General features: G+C 44.6%; 1 protein-coding gene and 1 long non-coding RNA gene across 2 annotated transcripts in view; one reads left to right on the top strand and one right to left on the bottom strand.

Annotated features, from left to right (window-relative positions):
• Window positions 1-2,012: 2,012 nt before the first annotated feature.
• LOC132476468 (uncharacterized) lies at window positions 2,013-4,583 on the bottom strand. Its single transcript, XR_009530143.1, has 3 exons — window positions 4,506-4,583; window positions 2,736-2,870; window positions 2,013-2,191 (listed from the first exon to the last, which is right to left on the bottom strand). It is a non-coding gene; the product is annotated as an uncharacterized LOC132476468 (long non-coding RNA).
• A 185-nt stretch (window positions 4,584-4,768) lies between these two features.
• The window catches only part of BAZ1B (bromodomain adjacent to zinc finger domain 1B), a 67,529-nt gene continuing 60,847 nt past the window's right edge, over window positions 4,769-11,450 (top strand). Inside the window, exon 1 of the mRNA XM_060120321.1 lies at window positions 4,769-5,242. Within this exon, the coding sequence (XP_059976304.1) occupies window positions 5,136-5,242 (107 nt within the window). The 5' untranslated portion in view covers window positions 4,769-5,135. The remainder of the gene's footprint in view (window positions 5,243-11,450) is intronic.

Here is an 11,450-nt window from a genome sequence, read left to right as displayed (position 1 = left end):
GCTCCAGGTGTCATGGATGGAACTAGAATCCCAGTTAATTCTGTTGCCTTTTTTTTTGTCATCTCTAGTTGGTTTTTTCGTCATCTTTAGTTGGTTATTTCTTAAAAATTTAACAGGTACTAAAAAACTTTAATGTCACAGATACTAGAATCATATATGGTACATGAAGTATGTCTTAATTTGTTTAAACAAAGGAAGCTATTGAAAGTATAATGACCAAGAGACCATAAAAAGTGACCAGGCAAATTTTGGAAAAGAATCAAACAGAGGATCCTTTTAGTGGGGAATAGTATTTAGAAACCTAGATAAACCTAGTTTTGCTGAAGAGGAAGGAGCCTGAGGGAAGAAACAGAAACACAGGACAGATTGTGGAGGGCCTTGAAGGTCACGTCATGGAGTTTGGTTTTACTCTGTTGGCTTTAGGGAGCCAACCATTAGAAGCCAAGAACAGGGGAGTGACATAGCAAGATGCCGTGGAGAGGAAAGAGAGGGAGGCAGGGGGACAAGTTGGAAGGACCCTGCCAACCTTATCTAGATATGTTTGCACTTATCAAGAGGAGACTTACAGTTCTGTGAGTTTGAGGATAGAACAGCGATAGGTACATGGAAAACAAAGTAAAATACATGAGGCAAACCAGGGGAAAAGAAGAAAGGAAATGCAATCAGTTCACCATGTGGATCATCTGTGAATAATTCATAATCATAAGTTATACACTGACTTGATTGAACTATTGCAACATAATTATGTTTGTATACATGTATGGTGTTTCTGGGAGATATAAGAGGGCTAAGTTCTCATCTTCCACTGACGAAAGTCAACAGCTAACATTAAAACTGAAAAGCTAAAAAAAACAGCAATATATATGTTATTTAGAAATAGGGAGGTAAATACCAGAGGAAACAGCTTAATGTATTGAAAATGGATGCCTGGGGGAAGCAGGAAGTGGATGGGGGAGAGCACTGCAGGGCTGCTTTTTGTAGAACTATTTGTTTTCTGAACTCCATTTATATGTTTCCTTTTTGGAACCATGTCCATTTTACCATGAAAAAATACATAATTTTAATGTAGTTTAAAACATTTTTAAAGAAGAAAGTCATTACAGTAGTAGTTTTGGCCAGAAATGAAGTAGGATGCAGTGGGGATGGCAGGAAGGGGGTGGTTAATGATTTTAGGCAGGCTGATTGCTGTCATCTGATTGACCCTATGGCTGTGGAGCTCAAGAGAGGTCAAGGCTGACTGAGACTGTGAGGTTGTGAGGAAGGTGGGGCCATTAATAGAAATAAAAAACACACAGAGCAGGTGATGGAGGGAACAGAGATCATAGACTGCAGATTTGGGATGTTTTGAGGTTTAGGAACCAACAGGACAGGCCGGAAAATACCAGCCAGAAACTGAAACTGTAGGGAATTCCCTGGCGGTCCAGCGGTTAGGACTCCATGCTTCCACTGCAGGGGGCACGGGTTAGATCCCTGGTCAGGGAACTAAGATCCCCGCTAGCCACATGGTGCAGTCAAAAAAAAAAAAAAAAAAAAAGACAAGCTGAAACTGTCTAATCAAGGGTTTCAGTCTGCATCAGTGAAAGAGGGGTGTTAAAAAAAAATCTTGTGTTAATTAGCTCCATTGTTTGTAAACTGGAGCCATAGAAAGAAATGGAGGACAACCACCAAGCAATAGTCACATTAAAGTTTATTATTTTTTTCTATTTAAAAATGAAAATATAGGGCTTCCCTGGTGGCGCAGTGGTTGAGAGTCCGCCTGCCGATGCAGGGGACACGGGTTCGTGCCCCGATCCCGGAAGATCCCACATGCCGCGGAGCGGCTGGGCCCGCGAGCCATGGCCGCGGAGCCTGTGTGTCCGGAGCCTGTGCTCCGCAACGGGAGAGGCCACAGCAGTGAGAGGCCCGCGTACAGCAAAAAAAAAAAAAAAAAAAAAAAGAAAATATAATCACTATAGAAAAACAAATGGAAAAATATACAAAAAGATAACGAAGAAAATAAAACCAACCATAACTCCATGTCTCCAAGGTAAACACTATTCTTTGGAGAGACACTTCTCAGCTCCTTGTCTTGGGACTCCAGCTAATAGGCTGTATTCACAAAGCCCCACTTCTAGCTTCCACTTCGGTCTGCAGGATTTCCAACTGTGTTCTGGATGGCTCTCCAGGGTACCTCCGGTTCTTATGGCTGAAACTGAGCCCATCACTGAGTCTCCCATTTTAGATCTCTGCTTTACCACCACCAGGGCTGGATTCCAGTTCATAGCAGCCCCAAGCACTGAAATGACTACAGTGACCATTCTCATGTGCAATTAGATGCATTTTTTGAAATATCAAAAGTTTCCAAAACTTGTTTTTTGGATGTTTTTGGAGTTCTTATTCTGTGTGTAGTCTGCCGTTAGTCATCTAGTTCTGCAAGTGTCCATCCCGTTAGCCACTTAGTCTGTGCCTCACATCTGGCCACCTGTTTCCACTGATCTTGCTACACATTTGAGGCCCTTGCCACTAGTGCCACAAACTACTGCAGTCCCCTTCTATAGGGTCGCTTCAATTCAACCCTCACACGCTTTGGCCAGGATGATGACTTCCTCTGCCACTCTCATCTCTTGATACTTTCTGCCTGAAAAATCCCTATGTTTTAGGCACATTGTCCAGAATTTACCAAGTCTGCTCTGCTGCTCCCTCTGCCTAGAAAGTTCGTCCCTCATTTCCTCTGCCTAGTGGAGTGTGCTACTTACCTCTTCACAATCAACTCAGATGCCACATCCTCTAAGGTTTCTCCTAATCCTCTTAGAAGAAACTGCTACTGAAGGAAGAAGAGATCCCTTCTCTGCTAGGTGATCAGAAGGGGCTTCATAGAGATGGCGTCTGACCTATATCAATGGGGGAAAAAAAATGTTGCCTGCCGTATCAGTAAACAAAGGATGTTGCAGGCAACAAGCCATCACCTTACAGCTGAGCCATGAGGGAACTCAGGATAGAAACAGGATGCCCGCCATCTAGCAGTGCCCCGCCCCGACCCCCAAACTCAGGAAGAGAAAGCACAGGATACTGGCCCCAGATAGCTGAGGTGTATATCAAAGGAATGATTTCAGTGAGCCCTGACTTTTGCATCTTCCCATACATAGAAAAGCAATAAATTTCTTAACTTGAGATACCTGGTTTTCTTTAACAGTAATCTTTCGATGTTCTGACTACTACCTGGTCTTTGTTGCAAAAACTCCTATGTATCCTGGCTCCTCCCTTACCTCTTCCAAGCAGTCTCTCAGAGCTATCTGAGATGTTGTGTCCTGGACTTAAATCCTCGGTATTGTCTATCAAATAAAACATAATTCTCAACTTTTAGGTTGTGCTTTTTTCTTTTTTTTTCCAGTTGACACCTAGAACTTTACCTTTTACCGGGGGGGGGCGGGTATCCTTCTCACTTCAAGGTGAGAAGAAAAGGAGAAAAAGGTCTGGCATTGGCATGCTGCCATTCAGGGACATCTAGCAGTCTAGCCCTGTCGAAGACCAGGCTGGGAAGGTATGTTGTGGGCACTGAAGATTTTTTTTTTTTTTTTTTGCGGTACGCGGGCCTCTCACTGTTGTGGCCTCTCCCGTTGCGGAGCACAGGCTCCGGAAGCGCAGGCTCAGCGGCCATGGCTTACGGGCCCAGCCGCTCCACGGCATGTGGGATCTTCCCGGACCGGGGCACGAACCCGTGTCCCCTGCATCGGCAGGCGGACTCTCAACCACTGCGCCACCAGGGAAGCCCTCTGAAGATTTTTTAACCAAGGGAGACAATTTAACCAGGGATGAATGATTAATAAGTGTGTTTCTGACTGTACTGGATAGCCAAGCAGATTTTGGAGTATGTGGGTGTAGTGTGCTTGGAGAAGTAGCTCAAATGTTCTCACTCTCCAGGCACAATTATTGCTGTTTTCTTACTGCGCACTTTGTACAGCATTCATCACACAGAACTGTGATTATTTGTCTCTCATTTTTTCAAGTCTCATTTTTTCCCCCTGTAGCACCCAACGCAGGGCCCTGAACATTGTAGGTGTTAGTAAAGACTATTTGAATGAAGATATGTATTTTTAATAGACATGTCGTTTAATATATTTTTCCAAAGAAGCCTCTGTATTATCCTTTCCAGCAAGCCCCTAGAAGCAAGCATTATACTAATATCCAGATCTCAACCACACTCTAGTCTAGAAGCAGGTAACTTCGTGGGGAGCAAGGCTGGGGCTCAAATCATCCCTCGTATAACCTTTGCTAAGGTAAGGTCTGGAGGTTACTTCCCGCCAAGCCCTCCTCCCATCCGCCCCACCCGCGCACCTCCGGGCGTGGCCGAGAGCGGCGCCTTTAAGAAGGGGGCGGAGCCCAAGTGAAAAGACAAAGCCCCTGGCCGCGCGCTCCCCCTCCCCCCTCCGGCACACCACACGGACAGTGGTGCCCGGATGTCGGTGTCGCCTTCGGTGACAGATGGCGCAGTGTCTGTATATGTTAGAGGGCTTCTCTGGCCTGACCTCTTTGAATTACCGGCCTTTCGGTCCCCCGCTGTCCCCCACTTTCAACTCCGCCGCTGGAGGCCCGCTCCTGTCACTGGCGCTTACATAACGTGACCTTTCACCTCTTCATACTGCCCTCTAGTGCGCTGCAACCCAACTAGGCGGCCCGGGAAGGGGGAGGGACCCAATCGCAGAGCGGCAGCTCCTCTAAGCCAATAAACTCTGGGTGCTGACCAGCTCTCCGCCTATTGGAGCATTCGCCACCGGCGCCACAGGGGAGCACGTTAGTGTGTGCGCTGGCCGGACCGGGGGGAGGAGGGGAATCTCCCGCCATTTTTCAATAATTTCCTCCGGTGCAGCTGAGGACGAGTCGTGACTGCCGAACGCGGGGACCCGTAGCGAAGGTTGGCCGGAGGCTTTGGGGCGGCGCGGCAGTGTGCGTGGGAGTTCTGTGCCCTTGCGTCCCTTTCCATGGCCCTAGCGCGGCGGCGCCAGCAGTGAAGGAGCCGAGTTCGCGCCGCCCTCTCACCCCTCCCCTCCCCCACCCCACCCCCGGGAGCCAGGCGCTCGCTCCGGGCCGCGGGGCCTAGTGTTGCGCCGCGGGCTCGCTGAGGAACAGCCGCCTTCCCCGCCGCTGCCGCCTCCGCGATGGCGCCGCTCCTGGGCCGCAAGCCCTTCCCGCTGGTGAAGCCGCTTCCCGGCGAGGAGCCGCTCTTCACCATCGCGCACACTCAGGAGGCCTTCCGCACCCGGGAGTATCCTTTTCCAGTCGCGCCGGCCAGGCCGCCCGCGGGGTGGGGTGGGGCGGGGTGGGCCGCGCAGCCCCGCGCCGGTGGCAGCTGTCAGCGCGCCGGGCGCTGGCGGGCCAGCACCCCGAGCGTGAGCCCCAGGCCCGCCGTTCCGGGGGGGTGGGCGGGCGGGCCGGCCCGGCTCAGGCCGCCCTGGAGCCCTGCGCCCTCCATCCTTTCCTCGGCCCCGCACTTTGTCACCGGGCCTCGCTGTCGATGAACGACCCTCTGTCCCGCCCCCCCCACCAGGGGGTTGGTTTTAGGCCCTAAGTACCGAGGGTTGAGCGGGGTTTCCTTTGCTGCTGCTTTTTTCTTTTTAAATTAAGCCTTCCACTTAAGTTTTGGAAATTGTACTTGAGCGGCCTCGTGATTTGGGTTGTACAAGTCGCGACTGCGTCTTCCCGGATCTCTGCGGGGACATTTGTGTTTTGCTTCTCCTGAGTGGACTTTAGGCTGGTGATGAACTGACAGGATTGTGAGGCACAATACCAAGAATGAATGTCCAGACTTAGAGAAAAGGCAGTAAAAAAGTTACTTTGGAGGAACGGATGCCTTCCTTCCCTGGGCATGCACAGATTTGGAATTTTGACGATGTACAGGAGATCAGTATTTGTCTTAAAACAACGTTTCAGAAAGACACGCTTAAAGTTTTTATGTTGTATTTTAGAAACACGAGGCTGATGTTTTAAATAAGAAGCACCCTTTCTTCTAATCATTGCTTAAGGTTTCTTGCACAAGCTTATTAGTCTTTTAGTTGAAAGTTGTACGACTCTTATTTACTTTTTTTATGGATGCCAAATGCGTCCTTTTTGAAGCTTAAGTGTGTAAAAGTTTTCTGAATCAAGCTTTCTTTAGTGTACAGAAAGCTTCAAGAGTGAAGGGTAATGTATTCTTTAGTTTTATCACCCCTTTCCCTTTGGAAGGACTTGATTTCTTAGTAGTTTCAGTTTGCTTGCTTCAGTATGGAAGGAAATGCCGGTGTGAGCTATATCATTTGATTTCATTTCTCTTTGATCCTCCCTTTAATGTAATGCTTTATGGGATAACCTCATTCTTGTTTGAGTGCAGTTTGTGGATGTTAGGTGTTTACATACAAAGGAATTTGGCAAGTGAGTCCATGCTTTAGGAGGGCTCATGAAGAAATGCAGCTAGAGCATCTCAGAGCTGAAATGGATCTTGGAGATGGTGGGGTTCTCCTGCCTGGGTATGCCAAGTGGGCCCACACAGTTGAGGTTGGCTTGCTAAAGGTCACACACTCCGTAAATGATGAGAATCAGGAGTAGAATTCAGTGCTCTTCGTACCTCATCCCTGAAAGTAAATCAAGAGAGGAACATGGAATGCTGTTCTTTCACTTTTAATAATGTTAGTCCATTGTTTGTGTCAGTTTGTGGTATGACAAGGTGCATTTACGGGAGGGGTCGGAGTGGTAATCTGGTTCTTTTTCTTGTCCTGTTAGGGCTTTTGGGTTGTTTGGGAGAAGTGCTCTAGCTCTACCAAATACTTTATTCTAAAAGTGCCCAATTTTTTTTTGTTGTTGTTTTTTTAATAACATTCCAAAACATCAGTGAAGTAAAAAATTACTTTTGGGAATCTGCCATATCCTTTTCAGATGTCATCTTTTGAGCAGTTGATGGTTATTCACACTAATATTACTGGATGTTGATTTTTCAGGTCTGGTTCTAGTGGAGTATCAGAAACTGTGATAAGGAGGAGACAAATTCTAAGTCTGTACTAGGTACTGAGCTCTGTAAAAAATGGCTGTAGATAGCTAATTTAGAACTGGCAGCCCCGGCTTTTTCATATCATTTACTGAAATCACTGAAATACAGTGATACATATGAGGAGTTTCTTTTAATGATGACAGTTGAAAACTGATACGTGGAACTTTTTAACTGTTATGTATTTAATAAAAATTCTTCATCTTTAAAATTTCCCATACCAGTATTTAGAACCCTTTTAACAAAGGAGTTCTTAAATTGTGTTACATATTGGGGGAAAATTGCTCCCTTGGTAATTTCTACAAGTGGAAGCACTTTGAGGATGGTTTTTAAACAATTGTACTGTGTGGTTGGCAGGTTGGCATATTTCTTTATTAGGCTATTAGTAATTACATAGAGGAGAACAAGTATGTGGTTGGGTAACTGCTGCATTTGAAGTATTGTTATTTCCAGTTCTTAATTTATAGTTATAATTATGTTTTAATAGGACTTCATATTAATTTTCTCCTAGTACCTACCTTTTGGTTGTATGTATATTCTATGGCAAATTTGTATGGTGTTTTATTGGCTTAAAGCTGTGAGCATTGTGTTCTTGAAGGTATTGTACATCTTCATTAAACTTACAGTGGTTGTGAATGATGCACACATTTAATGACTGGCTTATATATTGATGTTTATTGTACTATAGCTTTAAATCTGTGGTACATTGCTTCCTAGGATAGTACTACTGCAGGCAAGACAGTAGATCTTGGTTGGAAAAATTAACTTTATTGGAATCACTTCTTGATGTGATTATTTGACAATAGAATTCACACTGACTGTTTAAGTCAAGATAGATTTTAAGGAGGAACTGAACCTACAAGTAGACTGCTGTAGATTAATTTTTTTTTGTATTGCTTTATCCTAGTTTCTAAAGCCTAGAAACTAGTTCATAACCTTAGTAGCATCAATATGAGAACTTTTAGATGGTATAATAAGGAGGGGGTATTAGAATATACAGTTATTCTGGCTCTAGGCAAGAATAACTTGATTTGCCTAGAGTGTTTTAAGAGCTGGGGTTAAGTTGTAGTTGCAAGACAGGATTTTATTGGGCAGTTAGAATACTGAGCTCTTATGTCGATTTTTATAATTTAATTTCTTTAAAGTAACAAGTTATTATCAGATTAGAGTTATTTTTAACTTAATGACAGACTGGTCCAAAGAGAGAAAATAAGATAAAAAGCAGACCTTGAGTTGGTGCTTTGTCTTCTCACTTAGAACTCTTAGCATTATAGTTATGCTTATTTAACCTCCATACTTTTATGGGCCACTTCCTTTCGGGCTATCAGGTACTTTATTGAAAGAAACAATACTTACAAGGCTAAAGAGAACAAAGAAGCGCAGCATATGGTGGTAAGGAAGTAGCTCTTGAACTCTTGAAAAAGTAGATGCATAATGAGATAGTCTAGGATTTGAACTTATCATTTATAGCTTACACAACCTTTGGAGAATTGCTTTGACATTTTGTCTGCAATTATAAGTGCCGCAGTCGCTGGAACATAAAAACCACAATTGGCATTTGCTTTGAGCGGTTATTTGAGAGTGAGTGACTTATTTTGGTAACCTAAAATCTGAAATAGGATTTAGAGCCAGCTGACTCAACATCCTTCTTTTTGTAAAAAATTAATTAATTATTATTATTTGGGGGGGGCTCTGTTGGGTCTTCGTTGTGGTGCGTGGGCTTCTCATTGCGGTGGCTTCTGTTGATGTGGAGCACGGGCTCTAGGTGTGCGGGCTCCAGTAGTTGCAGGCCGCGGGCTCAGGAGTTGTGGCGCATGGGCTTAGTTGCTCCATGGCCTGTGGGATCTTCCCAGCCCAGGGCTCGATCCCATGTCCCCTGCATTGGCAGGTGGATTCTTAACCACTGTGCCACCAGGGAAGTCCCTGAATATCCTTCTCATGGGCTTTTTTTTCCCTCCTTTCATTTTTATTTTTTCTTTAACCTTTCTCTTAGCATAAGTCAAAGTAATAACCAGAACAGAGTTACATAAACTTAAAACTACCTAATGTTAGGGGTGGTTGTAGAAATTTCAGTTTTAGACCTTTGAAATTAATCTAATTTGAATGACTAGTCAGTTAAAAATTGTGCTGTCAGAGGACATTCATTCCTAGACGTAATCGTTAGGTTTATAGTGCTATCCAACAGAAAAATGATGTGAGCCACATGTAATTAAAATTTTTCTAGGGCCACATTTGAAAAAAAGGAAACGGGTGAAAAAAAAGGAAAGGCACATTTTTCTTATTCCAAGTTTCAGGCTGAAGGAGCAGTCCCTGTCTGCAGCGACCTTTTCTAGTGGCAGAAAGATCAGGAGGAAACCATGACAGCTGTTTAAGCTTCTTCCTGGAAGTGGTGTCTATCACATCTGTTGGTCAAAGCAAGTTATGTGGCAGGGCCCAGCATCTGTGGGGAGGGGATGTGCTTTCCTCTTCCCAGGAGGCATTGCAAACCACATGGCAGTGGGTGGAGGTGTAGAATCCTCTTAGGGAAGAGAGGTGGATATTTGGAAAGAATAATACAGTCTGCCACATTTTAGGGTTAAGAGAATGTTTCCTGGGGAAGGTTGCTTTTAAGTTGAGATCCAAAGGAGGGTTAGAATTTAGTTTATTTTGCCAGTTATATCTCAGTGAGCTGTTTTTGTTTGTTTGTTTGTTTGTTTGTTTTGGCTGCACTCGGCAGCTTGTGGGATCTTAGTTTCCTGACCAGGGCTCTTACCCAGGCCCCTGGCAGTGAGAGCGCTGAGTCCTAACCACTGGACCGCCAGGGAATTCCCGATTTTAAAAACTTGAAAGAAGTTTCATATGGCTGGAGTGAAGAAGTAGGAATGGAGATGCAGTGATGAGAGATACAGAAAAGGGGTGCATCACAGGTCCTTGTGAGATAGGCTGAGGAGTTTGGACTTTGCCTTAAATTTAGTGGAGGCTGTTGAAAAATTTGAACAGGAAAGAAGCAGGCTTTTAGGTTAGGAAGATCACTGTGGCTGCAGCATTGAGAATGGATCTGCAGCCTTGAGACTAGTGGCAACTAGATGGTGAATCTAGGCAATAGATAATTGTGGTCTAAATAAATTTACTAGCCCTTGAGGTGGAGAGAAGTACAGTTGATGGATTTCTGAAATTAAGTAAATTTGACAGGGTTTGGTGACTGGGGAGGAATCAAGGGTTATGTTTTGGTTATCACTTGGTTAGTGGTGTTCTTCTCTGATATAGAGGACCCTGTGAGACAGGAGGGAAGGGGGCAGGGCACAACCTTAAAAGAATGACATAGCCCCTGAGGACATAAAGTGGTTAGAACCGATTAGGCCCAAGTTGGCGGAAGAATCTACTTCCAGTAGACCTTGAGCCTCATCATACACTCATTGTGATACATTAGAATATTGTAAATGACATCCGCAGGCGCCCTGACTCTTTGAGGCCAACCGTAAAAGGCCAGAAAGTGGGCAGTGGTCCAATTCCTGGAAATCCCTGCCCCTTCCCCAAAATAGTTGGAGTAATCTTCCTATTGCTTAGCCTATGAAATTACCCAGCCCATAAAAACTAACCATCCCATATTCCAGGGCCTATCGCCTTCTGAGAGGGCCCACACTCTGTCTGTGGAGTGTGTATCTCCCTAAATAAACCTGCTTTCCCACTTAGGTCTTGGGGAAAACTCCCTTGCCTGACTGCTTGCATCCTTCACAAGCATCCTATATTAATAAATCTACTTCTTGCCTATGGCTTTGCTTCTCGCTGCATTCCTTCTGCACTGAGGCATAAAGAACCTGAGCTTCATTAGTCCTGAGACCAGGTGTGTGGTTTCAGCAGGGAGATTGTGGGTTCAAGTCCCATCTGAAATGTGATTGGGTTTGAGTCCCAATCTGAGGTGTGGGGTTTCATGGAAGAGGATCAAGTGTTTCTTTTGTTTTGACTGTCAAGGGTGGTGGGGGACGGATAGGAAGTGAAGTGTTTAGTTGGGGAGGTTCTTACATTGAATTGCTGAGTATATCCAAATGGAGATGTATATGTTGCTAGTATATATATGGGCCTGGAGTTCAGAGAGAGGGGACTGAGCTGGTGATAGAAGTTATTAGCATATATAGATAGTAGTTGAAGTTACGGGCATGGATGAGGTCACCCAGAATGAGAATGCTATACTGATGATGATTTTCAAAGGAGGGTACGAAAGATCTGTACTAGGGTAGAAGAGGCTATTTGAAAAACCACACTCAATCAATCAATATTTGGTATTTAAATACATATTGTTTGAAAAAAGTTGGAAAAAGAAGTTTCCTCCTTTTTTTCCCTTAAAATAATAAAAATCATAGAAAATAAAACACAATAAAATCTTGATGGGTGGAGTGATTTTCAGAACTGGGGGGGCCAGAGGATTTTTCCCTTTGCAACAACATATTTGTATTTTAGGAGGCCTGAGGCCAAATGA

The sequence above is a fragment of the Mesoplodon densirostris genome, chromosome 16 (genome assembly GCF_025265405.1).
Source record: "Mesoplodon densirostris isolate mMesDen1 chromosome 16, mMesDen1 primary haplotype, whole genome shotgun sequence".
NCBI lineage: Eukaryota > Metazoa > Chordata > Mammalia > Artiodactyla > Ziphiidae > Mesoplodon > Mesoplodon densirostris.
The sequence above is the reverse complement of the archived record's forward strand: the minus strand, read 5'-3'. Positions and strand labels throughout refer to the sequence as shown.